The sequence below is a fragment of the Drosophila obscura genome, unplaced genomic scaffold (assembly GCF_018151105.1).
Source record: "Drosophila obscura isolate BZ-5 IFL unplaced genomic scaffold, ASM1815110v1 contig_84, whole genome shotgun sequence".
NCBI classification, from domain to species: domain Eukaryota; kingdom Metazoa; phylum Arthropoda; class Insecta; order Diptera; family Drosophilidae; genus Drosophila; species Drosophila obscura.
In genome coordinates, this window is record NW_024542877.1 from 1398561 (window position 1) to 1419142 (window position 20582).

Consider the following 20582-nt stretch of genomic DNA (forward strand, 5'->3'; position numbering starts at 1 on the left):
CCTGGGAAGAGGAAGAAGCAGCACGAGCACGTTGTTTTAAAAGAACTTCGTTTTGTTTTTAAGAGTTTTTTAAAATTTTTCTGTTTTGGCATCATGTCCAAGGCTCCGCCGAAAGGGCGTCCAAAGCCCAAGGTAGCCCACAAACGCTACTTCGACACAGAGAATGCCGCCGCCGATGGCGACGCCGCGGGCTTGCAACCAGTGAAATTGAAGCGCCGAAATCAACAAAATTTTGTGGGGGAGTTCATCAAAATGCAAACGCAGTCCAAAGCCAGGAAGCCACTACGTCCCAACAAGGTCAAGGCCGAGGCGTCGGACCCAGCCGAAGCCCAAAAGAGCCACGTACCACAGGAGCTGCTGGCCAAATACTCACGTGGCGAAAAGGTAGAGGCGCGCGGCGTCAAGACCCGTCACTTTAAGGAGCAGCAAGAGCGCAAGGAGGTGTACCTGGACTATGCCACAGAGCAGGCGGCACGCACAGAGCTGCTGCTGCAGGAGACCGCCGGCCAGCTGGGGGCCGATGATGGCGAGATAACGGCCGAGTATCGTCAGGAGCAGATTGCCGCCAATGTGGATCTGCAGTCGGCGTCCAAGCACTTCAGTCTCCAGATGGAGTTCGGCCCATACACCATGCGCTACTCAAAGAACGGCCGTCATCTGCTTTTGGGCGGCAGGCGAGGCCATGTCGCCGCCTTCGATTGGGTCACCAAGAAGCTGCACTGCGAATTCAATGTGATGGAGAGCGTGGCCGATGTCCAGTGGCTGCACGTGCCCACCATGTATGCGGTGGCCCAAAAGAGCTGGGTCTACTTCTACGACAAGAAGGGCACGGAGCTGCACTGCGTCAAGCGCCTGACGAATGTGAATCGCCTGGATTTTCTGCCCTACCACTTCCTTCTGGCTGCCGGCAACAGCTCGGGCTATGCCTCCTGGCTGGACGTCTCCATAGGCGAGCTGGTGGGCAATTTCAACACCGGCCTGGGCGACATACGGATGCTGCGACACAATCCCAGCAACGGTGTCCTGTGTGTGGGCGGCAGCCGTGGAGTCGTGTCCATGTGGTCGCCCAAGGTGCGTGAGCCGCTGGCGAAGCTGCTCTGCCACTCGACAGCGATGACGGCTATGACGGTGGATCCCAAGGGCCAGCATCTGGTCACCGCTGGCCTGGATCGCACCGTCAAAGTGTGGGACATCCGCATGCTCAACGACCAGCCCCTGGCACTCTTCCACCTGCGTCTGCCCGCCAACGAGCTGGATGTGTCGCAGCGTGGCATGCTGGCCCTGTCCCAGGGCACCTATCTGGAGACGTACACGGATGTGCTGACCGGCGGCGGCACTGGGGATCGGAACAAGCTGCCCTATATCCGTCAGCGCTGTGATGCCTTTGTGCATGGCCTGCGCTTCTGTCCCTACGAGGATGTTTTGGGGCTGTCGACGGCCAAGGGCTTTCATTCGATGCTGGTGCCCGGCTCCGGTGAGCCCAACTACGATGCCCTCGAGGACAATCCCTATGAGACATCCAAGCAGCGTCGCGAGCACGAGGTGCATGCCCTGCTCGAAAAGATTCCACCCGAACTGATAACTCTGGATCCCAATGAGATCACCGGCGTCGATGCGCCCACGTTGCAGGAGAAGGTCGACGCCAAGCGACAGCTATTCCACCTCAAGCCGCCCGCCATACGCATGAATTCGCGCCGCAAGATGAAGGGACGTGGCGGCACTGCCAAGGCGTCGCGCAACAAGCAAATCGTGAAAGATATCAAGCGAAAGGTGAGTGTGGCATTTGCGCCTGCAATCCATATCCATACTGAATCCACGTCTGGTTTTTATTTCGTTATTCCAGGAGTTTATAGCGGAGGTGAGGGAGGCCAAGAAGAGCGTGATCAAGCAGCACAGCAGCAAGGAGTCGGCAGGCGACGCCAAGCCAAAGCCCCCGCGCTCTGTACTGGATCGGTTCAAGCCCAAGCCCCAAAAGAAGCACAAGACCTGAATAGATGTTCCATCAATAATCGAAAGAAAATATATTAGAATATAAACTAGATTTAGAAACTATATTTGTGGGTGGAAGTGGAACCAGCCTGGCCTTGGGGCCAGGGTTAGTCATAGGCCAGCACCGACTTCAAGTAGCTGACAATTTGGTCATTTGTGGGGGAATCATCTTCAGCATCCTTATCGGCGGGCTGCTGCTTGGCCAGCTGCCTGAGAGCCTTCTTCAGTTGGCTCTTTCTGTCGCATGTTCGGGCGTAGTAGAATAGGTTGAGGACGCGCTTCTGATTGTCAAACTTGTCATCGCCTTGGGGATTGCCTGTAACCTGAAGCTGCGACAGGTGGCCAAGGACATCACCAGAACTCTGCACGAGGGCGGTCATGAAAACGCCGTTCATCTGGCGGCAAAGGGTGGCCATGGCACGCAGCGTTCCCTCGGCCACCGTTGGCTTGAGCAGCAGCTCCGGCAGATAGCCCAGGAAGATGGCGAAACGCTCCTCACCGCCAAAGCGGGCATACAGTTCCGTGTTCTGGACAATCTCACACAGCAGACTCAACATCTTGGTGGACACACCCTCGCGTGTGGCATAGCGTTGCTCGACATACGCCAGCATGGAGGCATCCAGGAGACTCGTCAACTGCTCTGGTATCAGATTAAGCAGCGCCAGCGCATTCTCCAGCAGCAGCGAACGTAGGGCGGTGACCAGCGGCAGCTGGTGCTCCGGCGTTAGCTTTTCCAGACGCTTCAGTGTTTCGTTTATGTACTGAACGAGATGGCCAAAGACCAGAGCCTGCTTCTCGCTAGGATCTGGATAAAACTGGCAGGCAATCTGAACGATGGCCAGGTTCTGGGGCAGGCACTGCTCGCCGCCGTCGGCGGGACCCTTGTCTTTGGCCTTCTCTTTCTTGCCCTGCGTCTGAGTGTGAGGCATCTGTTGGTAGGGGAAGCGACGGCCGTCCTGGTCGATAAAGTTCTTTAGAAACTTTTTAGAATGATTCTGCCTGAGCCAGTTGCTCAGCTCGTTGGTGCTGTTCGCGGCCTCGTGCTGGCTGATGAGCGTCCACAGCTGGCTTATCAGGTTGACCACAACGTAGAGGCTAGCCGAGGCATCCGGCGGCAGGAGGGGCTGCTGTTGTTGCGGCCTCACCTCCAGCCAACTGTCATGCAGCAGGGGCATCAGTTGCTCCACATACGTCTGCAGCTGGGTGCCCTCCGCAGTCAGCTTGGGCTCGTGGAGGATGGCATACAGGCTGCGGGTGTCTTGCGCGTACGGACTGAGCAACCCATAGTAATTGGCACGGTCTTCAGTAAATTGCGCGACATGAACTGGATATTTTGTGCTAGCTGTCTTGGCGCTGTGCTGCGCCAATGTGCCGAGGATCTGCTGAAGGCGGAGCAGCACTTTGGTCCGCCACTTGACGGTCGTCTGCTTGCCGTGGCCCAGGTTCATGGTGAGCGTACGATTTGACTTCTCATTGTCGTGACGGGAGCGCGAGATCATGTCAATGAAATTGCCCACAATTGTGCTGGCACTGCGCTCCGCCAGCAGTGAGGGTGGCACTCGCTGCATCAGCACGTCCAGCATCAGCAGGGAATCCTCCTGAATGGTGGGATGGATGTGAGTCATGGCGCATTTGAGGTAGGTGGAAATCACGTGGAAAAATGGCGCCACAGCCTGTGGATGCAGCACCTCCAGCAGTACATCGAGCGTCTTGAAGGACTCCTGGCGAACACTGCTCTCCATGTCGAGGGCGCCAGCGGCGATGCCCTGGAACAGTTCGTTGAGATGGCCGATGAGATGATCAGCCTGGCCGGACTTGACCGACTCGCGTACATTGCGCATGGCATCCGTGCGGAACTTGAAGCTGTGATGTTTCAGCCGGGACAGGGTCTCCTTCAGGTTGAACTGCCGCTGGCCAGTTTCGGTGTAGGACGCTTCTTTAAGCTGCTCACGGATCTCGATCTTGCGCACCTTGAAGTCGGTCTTGGTCACATTGAGACCCTTGGGCAGTTTGGCCCCCTTGAGCTTCACTTTGGCCTTCTCGGCACGCAGATTCTTCTTGTGGTGTCCTCCCATATTTTCCAAAATCCAACAGCAAAATGTAAATCAAAACGTGCGACACAGCTGATCGCTGATCACTTTCTGGTATTTGCATACGTTCACACTAATGTGGTAATGGTGGGATTGGCAGAACTGGCCAGTCTAGCACTTGTCAGTTTTAGATACATCGATAGCATTTTAAGAAATTGACGCACTTATCGATAAATGCAAGTTTCATACCTGATTATTCCGTCTTCGCTACAATATTTGCCTTTACCGGTTCTGCTGCCTTGCAAAATCCAATCAATTCATATAATTTATAATAATTTAGGTGAGTCTTCCATCGGCCATGGACGAGCAGCAACAGGCCCAGCCACCAGCAAACAATGAAACTATTAAGTACTAAATTGTATAAACCGTGCGTGCGTTTCTGTGTGTGTCCCGGTGTGTGTGTGTGTGTGCGTTCGTGTGCATGTGTGTATATGTGTCTCTTTTTTTTCCACTGATTTCCACCAGTGTGCTCTTCTTCTTGCTGCTCGGCACATTTTGTATTGAGCGCTTGTCAAAATACGAGAAATTGAAATTGACTTCCTTTTTAGTCAGCTTTCGAAATCGCAAATCAGTGAAATATTCGTTTAGGCGTGTGTGTGCTCAAGTAAAAGCATAAAATCACTTACCAAACGCGAAACGTTGAAAGATCGTGGCGGTGAAAAAGCAACAAGAAGCCACCGCAAGACGAGCATAATTCCAAGAAGCAAACGAAAACGAAAAAAAAAAGAAAAAAACTCGTGGACAATATTCACATCGTTTACTTTCGTTAAGTTACGTTGTTTTTTTTTTGACGTGCAACCGCGTACCGTACCGTAACGTATCGTCACGTTCCGGCGGCCGACCCCCCTCTCCCCACACACCATACCGCACCTTACCTCTTCATCGTACCGTCCCCGCCCTAGCTCCCGTTGTCGCGCCGCATTGCTCCGCTCCGCCCGCTAAGCGCTCGGCCCCCTCCGGCTTTCACGTTCTATGGTATTTCAACAATAAATTCGTTTGCCAGGCAAATTACGCAAAATAATCCCCATAATGTATGTAATACTCTGCAATATACAATACACATGTGCATCCATCAATGTTGTGAATGTGTGCGTAAATGCGCGAGTGAATGTGTGTTAATGTGTGTGTGCGTGCTGCAAAGGACCGATGATATGATCCCAGGGTTCCATTTGCTTCGATACTGCCTAATAATGATATATTGTATACACTCTTCCCTCCCCACCCACCTCACCCGCAGCAAAATGAGCAGCTCCGAAGAAGTCTCTTGGGTCACCTGGTTCTGTGGGCTTCGTGGCAACGAGTTCTTCTGTGAGGTAAGTGGAATAGATTCATTTGGTTTAAATTCAATTTGGAATTTAGCTGTTATCTAAGCAAGAGAAGGCTGGCGCTGGCGATGGCGATGGCGCTGGCAACGGATGAAGACGCGCGGCGGGTGTGCGGCGACGGCAGTCGTCGAGCGCGCGCTCTCCTTCAGCGCGGGTGCAACAATTGCAAAGCCAAGTGCATGCAGCCAGCCCTGTGCCTGTGCCAGTGTGTGATGTGGGTGTGAGCATGTGTTCGAGTGTATGCCACAAGGTGGGGCACAAATGTGTCAAACTGTACAGAAGAGGCCTCCCCCCTCCTCCCTCATCACGCAGCTTGGTGTCTTCCTCCATTTCTCAGAATTAAAGCATTTCTCCATGTTGGATCTCTCCCTGCCAGGTTGATGAGGATTACATACAGGATAAATTTAATTTAACTGGATTAAATGAGCAGGTGCCCAATTACCGCCAGGCCTTGGACATGATACTAGATCTAGAACCGGGTAAGTGTCCCTAAGATCCCCCTTATTGAAGAATAATGTTCACTTACTTTTACCATTCCTCCTCCCCACCCCACAGAGGACGAACTGGAGGACAATCCGTTGCAGTCGGACATGACCGAACAGGCCGCCGAGATGCTCTACGGCCTTATACACGCTAGATATATATTAACAAATCGCGGCATCGCTCAAATGATTGAGAAATATCAAACTGGCGATTTCGGACACTGCCCACGTGTCTACTGTGAAAGCCAGCCAATGTTGCCTTTGGGTATGTAGTACCCATTCACCCACTCACTCCCCCATTCGATCCTTAAGCAAGGGCGCCCTCAAATGTTCCATGTCGCCATTTCATGTTTGTTTGCATATGAGCTTTCCTTTCGATTGTTCCGATTTGTAGGACTAGTGAGGGTTCTTTTTCTGCTGAATATGCAGCAGCAGCCTTGGAGCAATTTCCGGGGCTACCTGGCACCCTTCCACTATTGTTTTTTTTTTTTTGCTGCTGAATCATAGAGAATTGTATTAAATGTATATCCCATCTGTCTGAAGATATGAGAACCTTTTTGCTTTACGCTGAATCGGCATTGTTAGAGGCGCCCCTTCTTCAATGATTTGTATATGTAAACATTTGTGAGTGCCAGTATCAGCGATCATCTATCAATGATCTCAAATGTCGCGACAATATTTATTTATTTTTTGTATGCCGGTATTTGAGCCCAGGTCTGGGATTAATGATACAGAAAAAGCCGATACCAAAAGTGAATCATCAGCCAATCGGTTGCCAACCAACATATGAGCATTTACTTTGCCTTAATGATTGAATGACATTTGAGAGTTACCTTAAGCTGGAAAAGAGACCGTCGCGCGATCATCCAAATATGCAGATGTGTCACCAATTGATTGCCCATTTGAACATGAGAACTAAGCACCTTGCCATTATCTTAACTTGAGCCTGAGATTCCCAATTGACGATACCTAATCTCTTTTACGTTTTTCAGGCCTTTCGGACATACCCGGTGAGGCAATGGTGAAGACCTATTGCCCAAAGTGCATTGATGTCTATACACCAAAATCATCACGTCATCATCACACTGATGGCGCATACTTTGGTACTGGATTTCCACACATGCTCTTCATGGTGCATCCGGAGTATCGCCCCAAGCGTCCTACTAACCAATTTGTTCCACGGTGAGTGGCAGTTTCTTCATCCGCTAGTGGCATTCAAATAATGTTTATGTGTTCTCTTCCCTATCTCTTGATGCGTTTCCTCCCGGATGGATGATGGATTTTCACCAACGTCAACAACACCAATGCAAACAACCGAAAACCAGGCTGTATGGCTTTAAAATTCACAGCTTAGCTTATCAAATTCAGCTGCAGGCAGCAGCCAATTTCAAAATGCCACTACGAGCGGTAAATTTAAAACCTTAACTAGTTTTACATAATTCTCACAATTATTTACACACAAATACCAAAACGATCAGTTCATTATTTTTATTTGTGATCTTTCTTTCGTTGACTCCTGATTGACTAAAATCCTCACTTCTTTTAACACCAGAGAAATCCATAATACTTCATAAGTACATACTATATCTGAACTAAGCCTCAACTATATACTATATATATATATATTATATCTTTTTTTATATTTGTTTTTCTCCCCAAACATACGACCACCAAAAACACCACAAAAAAAAAAAAAATCAAATCAAATCAAAAAAAAAAAAAACCCACCTAATGGTCATGAATCCACAAAATCTGAACGACAACCGATCACGATCCCCTTGTCGGTCAACCAATCTCCTCTCTGTTCGATCTGCAACCGATCGATCTGTTCGATCGATTCTAACATTGTGTGTAGAAAAACTAATTCAAACAACACACACACCAACACACGCATATACGCACCAACAACCAACCAACCAACCAACCAACAACAACACACCACAAAACACAAGAACTACAACAACCAACAACAATCCATTCAATTGCATATACAAAAAAACAAAATCTGAAAAACAAAAAAAAAATTAAAAACCACAAAAAAAAATACGAAACAAAGCAAAACAAATAGTTTATAACGGGAAGACCAATAGACAACAAGAACAACACGGCACACTGAGAGACATGGTAGAAGAGAAGACGATAAGTGGAAAGTGGAAAGACGAGAGAGAGAGACAAGAACAACTGCTGTATTGAGAGGTTTTGAGCGCCAGGAGCAAAGAATCATTTATACAAATATAGAAAAAAAAAAAAACAACCAATTGCGTTTATATTGAAAGAAAACAACAAAAGCGACAACAACAAAAACGCTGACAATTAGTAGAATGTATTACGAAAAAAAACAAAACAAGAAAACAGTAGTAGAAGGAAAAATTAAATTTTTGAGGCAAAACGTGTGCGGAAATGATCTAATGTGAGGTTTTCTTCAGCAAAAAAACACAACAGAAACAAATACAAAACGGACAGGCACGCACGCACGTTCCGTCATGCAGATTTCACTTAAAAATTATACAAATTTTTCATTCATCAGTCATTGGGACACTGAAGACCAACCTCCTTCCTCATTCAATCACATTTAGTTTGCGTTGAAAAAAAAAAGTTTTATTGTGTAGAACTTTTTTTGTCAATTTTCCATCAGCTATATACATATGTATGTATGTATATATTTTTAATCAAACATTTGTATATGTTTTTATGTTAGGTTTTTAATTTAGTATACTCATAAACCAACACTGGCTCTGCGCTCTAAAATACATATACATACATACACATATAGCCATACACTAAAACTATATATATATATAGAAATGAACATAACCCAAAACCACCATACCACACCATACCATACATGTATTGCATATGCGTTTGGCTAAGTAATAATTAACTGATTTTGTTTATTTTTAATATGTATGTATGTATGTACCATTCATTGTATGTATTGTCGTCTGTCACTCGGATGTATGTATGTATGTATGTATGTTTTGTTGTACGTTCTGTTTTATATTCACGCCTTGGCATTTCACAACACTGGTCATATACAAACACACAAACAACCTTCAGTAAATGTGAGCAATGGAAAGAGTATGAGAATGAGCAAGACGGAAATATACATATAGATTGATATAGAATGATGATTAGAGGGGAGAAACGAGTAATTAACATTAGCGATATACAACGATATATAAGAAACGTAGTACTTCCAGATAACAATGCAAAAACAGCAATAATAATAGCATAACACACAAAAGCACATACAAGACACACACACACACGCGCACAAGAAACACAAAGACTACATATTTAGACGCATTGATAAATGAATTATTAATGATAATCCTGTATAAATGCCTCCTAAACCCACCCCCCCTCAAACCTACACCCCATAGCACCTAGAACTCAAGAATTCCCAAGAATCGACCAAAAACAACAATCAAAACGGGACAAACCCACAACTCCTTACAACTAAAGTGTACCCTCTAGATGAGCGGCACTACACTATGGTACCCACATACTATTATGCCGAAAATTATGTTATCGATTCGGATACATGCTCATCCCTCTCGTCACACATTTCACCGGCGGAAACGAACTCGGAGGCGGCTCCATCAGCAGCAGTTGTAGCTCCAGTGAGCCACTCTCTAGTGGAGCCGGATTGTGCCACTCCAGTATCGGGATCAGAGGGAAACGGGCCATCTCCCCCATCAAGTTCAGTGTACTCTCTGCAGGATGAGATTGATCAGAACAAGAGCAATGAAATAATCGAATACGATACGTTCACATCGTTCTCGTCACATTTCACAGTATCGGGATTGAGCTCGGGGGATCCACAAGAAGAAGATATCCAAACGGAAAATTTCCAAGAAGAAGATTCATGTGAAGAAGATCCCTACGAGGAAGATACCCAAGAACAGGATCCACGTGGATAAAAAGACAAAAAGCAACCACAGTAAGAGAGAGAGAGAAATAATGTGAGAGAGGGAGATACAACTGGATGGCGGCAACAGAGAAACAGCAAGCACTGCACAGAACCTAACACACATAAACCTAACACACACATATACACACATAGATACAAAACACACACACACACACACATAGCACAGCACAAAAGCAAATCCGCAAGATTCTCAACAAAAAAAAAAAGTAAAGACAAACTTCCATGTGGACACACTGGGGTGCGGCAAGTGTTGCCTTATTCATCGCAAAAGCAATAATAATAATACCTTTATAAAATTTATAATCTCATACAATTGAAAAAACAATCAATCAAAACTGAAAAGAGAAAGTGAGAATAAAGCGCTTAATGGTATACCGAAATAAATACAATACATCCGTTTTGTGCGGAGTGTGTGCGAGATCAGTAGTGTTGTACTCGTAGAGTTTTCCCCCCAGTAAATGGTTGTTTGACCTTGTTCTAGTTATTGTACAAGTAGAAGAAAGTGGTGTGTTGCCACCGCCAGTTTAGTTTTAGTTCTGTAAGAGGGTCCAAAATTTCAGAATCGTTGCAAACCGAACACCCCACGCCCGCCATCATGTTGTTTCTGTTTTTATATATTCTAAACGCATTTTCCTGTACTCACAGAGGATTTCCGAATTGTACTATTGTTGAAAATAATTTGAATTTGAATTGGAATTTGAATATTACATTGTCTTTTTTAATCTGCCAAAACGTAATAATACAACTATATAATTGTATAATTTTTTTGTTTTTTTTTCTGTTAAGACATGAACTATTAATATTTGCGTAACGATTAATTATTATAAAAAAAAAACGTTGCAAAACAAACGAACGAAAAAAAAAAGAAAACAAAAAACACCTATACAATAAATTGAGAAACATTTTTTAAGCAAATTAGGAATTAATTATATAATATATATATAGTATATATGTATGTATGTATATATCTACATATATATATTAATATATAGATATGTATATGTATATGAGAATCTATATAGAGATCGATAGAGTGCCGAGGAGCGTTGATAATTTAATGTGAGATTTGCAGAAAACTGTTTACAATTAATAAATGATCGATGTGAACGAAAGAGAGAAAAGAGAACATAATGATGTAGACGAAACAAAAAGAAAATGAATATAATGGAGAACAAAAGTAATAATAACAATAACTAAAAATAAAAACGAAACTGATATTTAATACAAATCACAGTCTATCATTTTGCCACACTCGAAATGCCACTCGAACTCCTCCCCCCTCCTCCTCGCAAGCTCATAATCCATTATACGATAGCCCACCAAGTGTTTCACGAAGGACTGTGTTCCGTTCCCGACAATTATCCGCCACGTCGTGTGCCGTGTGCCATGTGCCGTGTTTCATGTTCCATGTTTGCTGTTCCTTTTTGCTTTACTTTTAATTTATTCTCACTTTTTTCATGCCTACTATGCTATGAATCTACGACTGTATCTAGGACTATATTGCACTCTGTCAGGAGATCCTAAGTCGTCCAGATCCCGAGGCTGAGGCTGAGTGATCGTCGTTGTGCGTGACGCTACTCCTACTCCTACTCTCTTTCTCACTCTCCATATCCCACTCACACTCCTTCCATCACTATACCTCCTTTACCTATATTCTTATCTAACTGTTAATCTATCACACGCTCACTCGCACCCATTTCAAAACACACACACACAAGCAACGACGACGCTAGAGCTGTTCCGTGCCTGGCCACACTACTGACATTTCACTCAAACGTCACGGCCAACGATACGATGGTCAATGGTCGGACAGACAGCAGGGAGAAAAGCTAGCTGCTGCAGCACCAGTGTACTGTACTGCTTGCCTACATATTTACCGTTTTTTCTTACATCCCCGCTTTTTCCCCCGCTCGATCAAACAGAAATCCGAAAAGAATAATAATAATAATAATTGTTTGATAAATAAAAAAATATCTGCTAAAAATACTTTCACTATTGCTTATGCATTGTACTATATTATATTTATACAGTGGGTGGGCCTTGAAAAAAATACATTAGCAGAGCTCGTCTCACCTACACTGCATTCTGCCTGGTTCGCCCTACCATTTGGTGGAGGTGGATATAATATATAGTATACTATACATACATATACATATAAGTTGTACCCGAAGTAAAACATATCCCATTAAACCACACATTAAACCCAAAACCGAATCACGGACAGATCATAGTACAGAAAGACACACACACATACACACAATACTAGATGGTTGCCCCAAGCTTCGAATCGAATGAATAAAAGTCCTTTTGCTGGGATCCGATCCTCCCACATCCGAAATCCTGCCATTTAACATTGAGATTTGATTTGCCCCACAACAACAAAAAATAAAAACATTTTTCGTTGGTTTAATGCCACAACAACAAAAAATAAAAACATTTTTCGTTGGTTTAATGCCAGCCATACTTATACTTATGGTTCTCGATATAGTTCATTCATACAAACATATATACATACCTACATACATACATATATAACATATATACCAATGATTCATTGATTGATATTTAGATGTGTGTGTTTGATCACATTTATATACATTCTTCTTTATCTTCTGCTTTCTTTTTTACTTTCTTCTCTCTCTCTTTCTCTCTCTCTTCCAATGTGTCTTTTGTGTGGCTCGTTCTCTGATCCAATCCGAACCGATCCGAAAATGATAATGATGGTCTTTTTTCCGATTCGATGGTAAAACGATAGCAACGTGGTCAGCCACCCAAGGACGAAGAGCCTGAGAATAATGCCATCGATACGATTCCAAAGCGCATCTAAGCGCATCCCAAGATCCAAGCAGTGCAGCCCCAGCAGAGAGCCGATACCAAGCACTCACACATTCAAACACACAAACACACACACACACACGATACACACACCCACATCAACAACAAAAAACAGAAATCATCGTTAAATTGTGGATGCATAGTAAAATAAAGTAAAGAGAAAACGTTAACAAGGCCCCTTACCATCCCCACACACCCACACACACACAAAACGAGGACAAGGACCAACATCCAAACACACAAACAACAACGCTGGATATCACTTATCGATGAAAGCTATCGATAATACACACTCACATACAGACCTGTTCCCGACGACCTATAGGACACGACAACTTTATTCTTTGCATTTTATTTAATAAGTGAAGGGCGGCTATACAAGTTTAGAATAGTTTTTAAAACAACAAAATATTTAGTCAAGAAGTGGCCGGACCGGATAAAACCCACCTCACTGTCCTCTCTCTCCCCATATGTCTCCTTCTTTCCACTCCTTATCCACATCCTTATCCTTCTACTGTTTCCTATCCTACCCGTAAACCGTTCACGTTTAAAGCCGCTTTGTCTTCTAGTAATCGAAACACTTAAAACTAAAAACTGAAAGAAAAAAACAAGCCCAAGCTGAACGAAACATTGGAATAATCACAACAACAAAGTTAAAAAAAAAAATACGCAACCCGCAAACAACAGAACCTAAACAAATAATTTAAAAAAAAAAAAAAAAACAACGTGAGCCGAATTCTAAATAGAGAAAAAGTAAAAAATATATATGTGTAGATAGGGTTACCCTATTTCTTTCGAGATCCGAGAGTGCATACTTATATAAAATACATATACAACATAAACATATAAACAATATACTGTTAGCTTATTTATATATATATACACACACATACATATTTAAAACAACAAAACCAACAACAACCAACAAACGGAAAAACCAACAACAACAACAAAAAACCAACAAAATATTTTATGTATTTTTTTAATGTATTTAAGAAATAATTAAGATTAAAAAAAAAAAAACAAAAAAACGATGAAGAAAGAGTATGAGGAGGAGGAACACTAACAAAAACCAATAAGAAACGTCGAGTGTTCACCAGAGAGAGAGATACCGTTACCGCAGGAATTATATAGCAAAGAGCTCTTGAGTTGATGCGCAAGGAAATGAGAGATAAAATCCGATAAAAAAGAATATTGATGAGGGGGAGAAAACAAAAAGAGAAGAAAACAATAAAATGATGAAAACCAAAAATCAAACAACATATTTTATTTAAAGTTTTTTCTTGCCTAGCCAACGGGCCATAACCGCCGAAGATCATAAAAAAAAAACTTAACTTTTGCTTTAACAATGCCAGCGGTCAACCAACTCTAGACTCCAGAGTGCGAGTACAACCACCAGACTTGCAAAACTTAGCCAGGATACAAATTTTTAATCTCCTTTAACTTTGCCTTTTCATAATATTTTTTTTTTTAATGGTAAGCTACTCTTTTAAGATTTATTTTTCTTTGGTAGGTGACCACCTCCCAACAAAATCAGCTTATTTTTAAAATGACAAAGTTTTGTAGTAAATTAACCGTTTTTGATAAGTAATGTTTGTTTCACGTCAAAAAATAGATTTGAGGTTTCCTCAAGATTTCACTGTTTTATTCAGGAAGCCAAAATGATCTCAGTTTGTACAAATGTTAGACCCCGAGACGGACTCAGTCTGCGTACCAAGAAATGGATAAAGGCGTCACACCTACTCGTACAGTGAAATCATCTCAGTAAAATTTTTGATTTGCGGTTCCATGGAACATGGCTCATAGTCTGTTGTGGATACTAATCATCCTCCTCTCCCCACTCCAAGTATCCCTGGGTCCCCACAGTAGCCGCCTATAGTAAAAAGACTAATCAATGATTGTTACTTTTTCAATTTTTTTTATTTTATTTTTAAATAAATTAGAAAGTTCTTCGTAAAATCGAAGAATCCATTATGTTGCTGCTATTGCCTGGCTGCTGGTTGGTGTTTTTGCTACTGCATCCTGCGGCTGCCACTGCTACGATTTTATCTTTCTTTTATGTATTTATTTTTATATTATTTTTGCATTGTCTTCGAATTATTTTGCTTTGCCCCGCAGCTCTCTTTCTCATTCGTCGTTTCGTTTCTCGATTCCTCTCTCTTATACATATAACATTTTTTTCATTTGCTTTACCTATCCTCCCCCTCTCAATCTCTGTGACGATTTCCGGGGTTTACAGTTATGTGTATGTCTATATGTATATTAAAAAAATGTACAGTTTTACATAATTACGGATGTGTTGGAGAGGGGTTCGCGGGCCTGCGACGCGGAATGCGAGGAAACACACAGGAATCCTGATTAAATTTCTTAGTTTTGCAAAAAAAAAAAATACTCAAAATTGTTGAGCTTAGAACAAACTAAAAAAAAGAATAAAAGTTAATTTTGGAATTTTCCTTAAAGGTCGAATTGATGCTTGTGGGCGGGGAGCGGGTATGGTGTCGGCCGGGTGTAATAATAGTAGTAGTAATTGTTGCTGTTCATTCTGGTTGTTGTTTTTGTTGTTTGTGGTTGTTGTTAAGTTACATAATTGTGTTATCAGTCTGAAATGATCTTCTATCCATCGTGGTGGGGGGTGGCGCTGCGGCCGCCTTACAGCTCATCCTTAAGATCGGCATCATCGGCGCCCTCTGGAGGTGGAGCACCGCCAGTGCCCTGATAGAGCTTGGCAATCACTGGCTGGACAATGGCCTCGAGGTCCTTCTTCTGCTTCTTGTACTCCTCTGGATCGGCATCAGGGTTCTGCTCGAGCCACTTGATCGACTCATCGATGGCCGATTCCAGCTTGGTCTTCTCTTCATCGCTCAGCTTAGCGCCCAGCTTCTCCTTGTCGCCAATCTGGTTTTTCAGGCTATAGGCGTACGACTCCAGCTCGTTGCGGGTCTCGACGCGCTCCTTGAGCTTCTTATCCTCATCGGCGAATTTTTCAGCATCGTGGATCATGCGATCAATGTCCTCGGGCGTCAGGCGGTTCTGGTCGTTGGTGATGACAATCTTCTCCTTGTTACCGGTTCCTTTGTCCTCGGCACTGACCTGCAGGATGCCGTTGGCGTCAATCTCGAACGAGACCTCGATCTGGGGAATGCCGCGTGGTGCTGGTGGGATGCCAGTCAGATCGAATTTGCCCAACAGATGGTTGTCCTTGGTCATGGGGCGCTCGCCCTCGTAAACCTGAATGGTGACGGTGTGCTGGTTGTCTGAGGCGGTCGAGAATACCTGCGACTTCTTGGTGGGGATCACGGTGTTGCGGGGAATCAGTTTTGTCATCACACCTCCAACGGTCTCGATGCCCATGGTCAATGGGTTGACATCAAGCAGAACGATGGCATCTGTGTCCTGTTCGCCAGAGAGAACGCCAGCCTGGACGGCGGCACCATAGGCTACGGCCTCATCGGGATTGATGCCGCGAGAGGGTTCCTTGCCGCCAAAGAAGTCCTTGACCAGTTGCTGAACCTTGGGGATACGAGTGGAACCGCCAACCAGCACAATTTCGTTCACGTCCTTCTTGTTCATGTCGGCATCCTCGAGCACCTTCTGCACGGGCTTAAGGGTGGAGCGGAAGAGATCCAGGTTGAGCTCCTCAAACTTGGCACGGGTCAGAGTCTCGGAGAAATCGTCGCCCTCGAAGAAGGACTCGATCTCGATGCGCACTTGATGGGAGCCGGACAGGGCACGCTTGGCCTTCTCCACCTCACGACGCAGCTTCTGCACGGCACGGTTGTCCTTGCGGATGTCCTTGCCCTTCTTTTTCTTGTACAGCTTGATGAAATGGTCCATTACACGCTGATCGAAGTCCTCGCCTCCCAAATGAGTGTCGCCGTTGGTGGCCACCACCTCGAACACGCCGTTATCAATGGTCAACAGGGAGACATCGAAAGTACCGCCGCCCAGATCGAACACCAGCACATTCTTCTCGCCCTCCCTCTTATCGAGGCCGTAAGCAATGGCAGCGGCAGTCGGTTCGTTGATGATGCGCATTACATTGAGACCGGCAATGACGCCAGCATCCTTGGTGGCTTGACGCTGGGCATCGTTGAAGTAGGCCGGCACTGTGACCACGGCGTGGGTGACCTTCTTGCCGAGATAAGCCTCAGCGGTTTCCTTCATCTTGCCGAGGACCATGGCAGAGATCTCCTCGGGGGCGAACACCTTGGCGCCCTGCGACGTGTCCACGCTAATGTGCGGCTTTGAGTTCTTCTCGACCACCTTGAAGGGGAAGAACTTAATGTCGTGCTGGACATTTGTGTCGGACCATTCGCGACCGATCAGGCGCTTGGCATCGAAGACAGTGTTCTCTGGATTTGTCGTCAACTGGTTCTTGGCGGCGTCACCAATCAGACGCTCGCCGTCGGCAGTGAAGGCCACATATGAGGGAGTGATACGGTTACCCTGATCGTTGGCAATGATCTCGACGCGTCCATTCTTGTAAACGCCAACGCTGCATAAGTGGAAAGGACAAAAGGAGGCCATAAGTAACGATCGATTGGAATTGGAATGGGATGGAATTGGAATGAGGACATAACGAATTAGGCTTTAACGAGGAATATGGAATACCTACCAAGAGTATGTGGTTCCCAGATCAATGCCAATAACGGTGCCCAGTTCTTTGTCCTTCTCCTTCTTCTCCTCGCCCAGCGAGAGGCCGACAAAGGCCACCACAGCCAATAATATACATAACCTCATCTTGAAGATTCTTCAAAATAAACTGAAAGCGACAGAGAGTGAAAATAATCTGCGATTAGTATTTATTTGAATAATTCCCTAAAGCTTGACTTTTGTACACGTCAACACACTGACTAGATGGCACACAAACACATACACGCACGCAGGCATGCTAGGCACAGAGAGAGAATAAAATTGCTGACGTCGATGTCGATTTCAACAAGTGTCAACAGGTACCGTTAGGTGTCCTACTTAAGCACTGAGCGACGGCGACGTCAGTGACGGCCTATAAGAATTTATGGTACACTTCCTATATGGCACACTCTGTCTCTACCTGAAATATTTCGAGCGATGGAAACGATGCGGGTACTTATTAACAAGACACACGTCTGCTTCGGAGGCTAACTGGCCAACAACTGTAAACTGTAAGGCGCTGTTCAAGACGTGTGTTGCCCCTCTCTGCTGCCGGCACTGACATTGACCGACGCCAACGTCAACGCAAGCAGCGCAGTAACATTGGGGGGCGACTTTTTTGTATACGTGTAACATTTTTCTGGTTCTTTCTGTTGCTTAATCTCCAAGCGCAGACTGAGAGAGAGAGAGACAGAGATAGAGGGGGAGAGTAGTAGCCGGCTCTTGGTGAGCGGCGAGAGCAACAAAGAAAGCGTCAAACTGGTTTCTTTTTATTCTTCTAAAAACGTCGTGCTATAAGAACTAGGTATATATGTATTTAAAGTATGTATTTGCACTAATAAACGCACACTCATGTGGTGAAAGTCTCTGTGGCCGGCAAAGCCCACTAACAAAATGAATTTGCACAGCTGTTTTATTATTACTCTCACGCTCTCTCACAGACTGCTTTATCTACCAATTTTTTTTCTTTTACTTTTTCACTGACGTGTACTTTAGCAAAGAGAGGGAGCCGGATCACAATGTGTGGAGGAAGCTTTAAATCTGCTATAAATGACGTGTAAAAAGCTGATTGAATGGCATACACACACACACATACATGCATGGACGCACACAACATAGCCAGACAGAAGAAGCAGGAGGAGCGGCAGAGACAGCGATAAAGTTAGCGCAGGCGCTCTAGTCTATTCAGATCAAATATTAATATCACAATTTATACTTATTTTCTGAGAAAATTGATTAAGAATACAGTAGCCGGCCCACAGGAGTTTGGGTACAACAATTGACGAGAAATATGGAAGTAGGGACCGTCAGTGGGGTTGCCTGCGTCACAGAGTTTCCAGACATGCCCAAATGGAATGTGAACAGTTGCAAAGTGCAAACTGTGAATGAACTTTGTGGCTAATTTGTTAATAACTTATGCCAATGTAATTTATGCGTCACCAACGGACGCCAGAGGCCTGCCTATTCATGGCTTTGCGCATAAATTGGTAAATTATGCACAGCACGGCCAGGAATGCCACACGTCATAGAGCCGGAGCGGCCGGAATACTCGAATAAAAATATGTTTATGTTAGCTGCATATGTTGCAATGCAACGAAAGTCAGGCTTTGCCTATTTCTACAAAATATATCATTTGTGGGCACGTGTTGGTTTTCCTGCAGGCTGCTGCTGTGGCAATTTTTTTAGGGACCAGGGCCACCTTTTGCCAACATGGCGGCAGAACTGCAGCTGTCCGTCTGCAATTTCTCCTTTATTATAAGCACTATTCCTATTGCACTTATTTAGTTTTCGCACTGAGAAATTGCAATTTTAAGACTTACATGAGTTGATTTTCGCTTAAAAGTTGAACTGAACCCTTTGCCTGCGATTAACTATTCAGTGTGAACCGGAATTATCGATAGCATATATTGTCGACCCTCAGAAATATACCGAAATATACCTTCTCATTTTCAAAATATACCGTAAATATACCGAGGAGACGAACTTAACTCACCTAATACCGCTCTATTTAGACAGGTGAGCAACTTGAGTTAAGCCTATTACTGTTTCCGATGAACTATTTCTAAAATTCTGACGTGCCGGCTAGTAGGTGTGGGTGGAGAACTATCGATTGCAGTGCTGCACTATCGAGGGGCTTATATATTTATCCTCAGAGAGGGGTGTATTAACATATGTATCATACAGAACAAAGCGTTTTCGACCTCATATCATTCGGTTTTCAATTTAAAACTTATTATTATTTGTTTTGTATTCAAATTTGTGTAATCCATATGCTACCGAAGAATGGAACCGACAATCGATAGTTCTCTTGACTTAATCCGGCTAATATCGATATATAAATGTTTATATACGAAATATTTTGAAAATATGAACAATTGTACTGTATAAAACCAGCCAGATGCTCCAAATAAACCTGACTTTATACTCATTATGGAGTTTTAAAACATAACTCTGTTCTCTGACTCCTGTGCCGGCACCTTTTATGGAGGCACACATGAATATGTACATACAAACACACACATACAGCTTTGGGCCACGTCAGTGCAAAACTGCGTCGAAGCAGTATTGGAGAACGTCTGTTTGTACAAACCGATTTTCAAACAAAAAACTGATTTCGCTCGTACTTACTTTTTCTAAATTAAACTAATTGCTGCACAAAAAAAAATATTATAAATTAATTGTCACTTTGTTGCGCTCCGTTACTAAGTGGTTTATTCTTTGTTGTCTTTTTGGCTTGGTTTCATATAATTAATGGAATTATATTTTGTTTGTAAATGGTATGATTTAGTCACAGTTTTCTTTTGTTTTTTTGGAATTTTCTTGTATTTTGATCGCACTATTTCTGTGATTCCAATGGAACGATTTTGTCGCGTCTTTTGTCTCTTGTGCTTAATGTTGTATTCCGCTGACGTTTGTTTTGAAACTGATTCTCGCTCTCCGCGACGCAGGCTATTTATGCGGCGCCACAATGACGTGGTGCGACACGTCAGTGCATGCAGCAGATGTGATTGGCGGTGGCGGCGTCGTCTCCGCCCCACCCACTGGAAAGTTCGCCATTGAGCACGAAAGCGAGAGAGCGAACCACTTTCCTCTCCAAATGTTTAGCCAAACATTTTCGGTTTCGTATAGTGCGAGCGGGGAGGGTGGATTGGGATGGCTGGCCGTGATTCGGCTGCCGAATGGAGGTGAAACCGATGTTTGCCTGATGCAAATATCTGTTTACCGTTGGCAAGACTCTGACAGACGCGATTACTGACGTGTACATTGCCCAAATTTTATCCTACGATGATGATGT

At 44.3% G+C, this 20582-nt stretch overlaps 4 protein-coding genes across 11 annotated transcripts; 2 read left to right on the forward strand and 2 right to left on the reverse strand.

Moving 5' to 3' along the window:
- The first annotated feature begins 10 nt into the window (after window positions 1-10).
- Window positions 11-2040, forward strand: LOC111069055 (WD repeat-containing protein 46). The gene is made up of 2 exons (XM_022358939.2): window positions 11-1770; window positions 1844-2040. The coding sequence occupies exons 1-2, from the start codon at window positions 94-96 to the stop codon at window positions 1988-1990; spliced, it is 1824 nt and encodes a 607-aa protein (XP_022214631.2). The 5' UTR covers window positions 11-93; the 3' UTR covers window positions 1991-2040.
- LOC111069054 (testis-expressed protein 10 homolog) lies at window positions 2002-4160 on the reverse strand. Its single transcript, XM_022358938.2, has one exon. The coding sequence runs from the start codon at window positions 4062-4064 to the stop codon at window positions 2097-2099; it is 1968 nt and encodes a 655-aa protein (XP_022214630.2). The 5' UTR covers window positions 4065-4160; the 3' UTR covers window positions 2002-2096.
- Window positions 4161-4237: 77 nt separating this feature from the next.
- Window positions 4238-13538, forward strand: LOC111069058 (casein kinase II subunit beta). 6 transcript variants are annotated; one of them, XM_022358942.2, is made up of 7 exons: window positions 4238-4359; window positions 5317-5392; window positions 5781-5883; window positions 5960-6151; window positions 6879-7068; window positions 7212-7293; window positions 9270-9985. In XM_022358942.2, the coding sequence occupies exons 2-7, from the start codon at window positions 5321-5323 to the stop codon at window positions 9807-9809; spliced, it is 1179 nt and encodes a 392-aa protein (XP_022214634.2). In that variant the 5' UTR covers window positions 4238-4359; window positions 5317-5320; the 3' UTR covers window positions 9810-9985. The 6 variants fall into 6 exon arrangements, with proteins under 6 accessions (XP_022214634.2, XP_022214635.2, XP_022214636.1 ...); XM_022358943.2 differs by lacking the exon at window positions 4238-4359 and adding an exon at window positions 4556-5110; XM_022358944.2 differs by lacking the exons at window positions 4238-4359; window positions 9270-9985 and adding an exon at window positions 12576-13538.
- A 1012-nt stretch (window positions 13539-14550) lies between these two features.
- LOC111069049 (endoplasmic reticulum chaperone BiP) lies at window positions 14551-20209 on the reverse strand. 3 transcript variants are annotated; one of them, XM_022358929.2, is made up of 3 exons: window positions 19916-20209; window positions 17271-17417; window positions 14551-17150 (listed from the first exon to the last, which is right to left on the reverse strand). In XM_022358929.2, the coding sequence occupies exons 2-3, from the start codon at window positions 17393-17395 to the stop codon at window positions 15305-15307; spliced, it is 1971 nt and encodes a 656-aa protein (XP_022214621.1). In that variant the 5' UTR covers window positions 17396-17417; window positions 19916-20209; the 3' UTR covers window positions 14551-15304. The 3 variants fall into 3 exon arrangements, with proteins under 3 accessions (XP_022214621.1, XP_022214623.1, XP_022214622.1); XM_022358931.2 differs by lacking the exon at window positions 19916-20209 and adding an exon at window positions 19108-19138; XM_022358930.2 differs by lacking the exon at window positions 19916-20209 and adding an exon at window positions 17709-17801.
- Window positions 20210-20582: the final 373 nt, after the last annotated feature.

Coding starts and splice junctions, on each gene's coding strand:
- LOC111069055 (XM_022358939.2), top strand. CDS start 94: ATGTCCAAGGCTCCGCCGAAAGGGCGTCCAAAGCCCAAGGTAGCCCAC. Junction 1,771..1,843: donor TGAAAGATATCAAGCGAAAG/GTGAGTGTGGCA, acceptor TCGTTATTCCAG/GAGTTTATAGCGGAGGTGAG.
- LOC111069054 (XM_022358938.2), bottom strand. CDS start 4,064: ATGGGAGGACACCACAAGAAGAATCTGCGTGCCGAGAAGGCCAAAGTG.
- LOC111069058 (XM_022358942.2), top strand. CDS start 5,321: ATGAGCAGCTCCGAAGAAGTCTCTTGGGTCACCTGGTTCTGTGGGCTT. Junction 6,152..6,878: donor CCAGCCAATGTTGCCTTTGG/GTATGTAGTACC, acceptor TACGTTTTTCAG/GCCTTTCGGACATACCCGGT. Junction 7,069..7,211: donor ACTAACCAATTTGTTCCACG/GTGAGTGGCAGT, acceptor ACCGAAAACCAG/GCTGTATGGCTTTAAAATTC.
- LOC111069049 (XM_022358929.2), bottom strand. CDS start 17,395: ATGAGGTTATGTATATTATTGGCTGTGGTGGCCTTTGTCGGCCTCTCG. Junction 17,151..17,270: donor CTGGGAACCACATACTCTTG/GTAGGTATTCCA, acceptor CCACTTATGCAG/CGTTGGCGTTTACAAGAATG.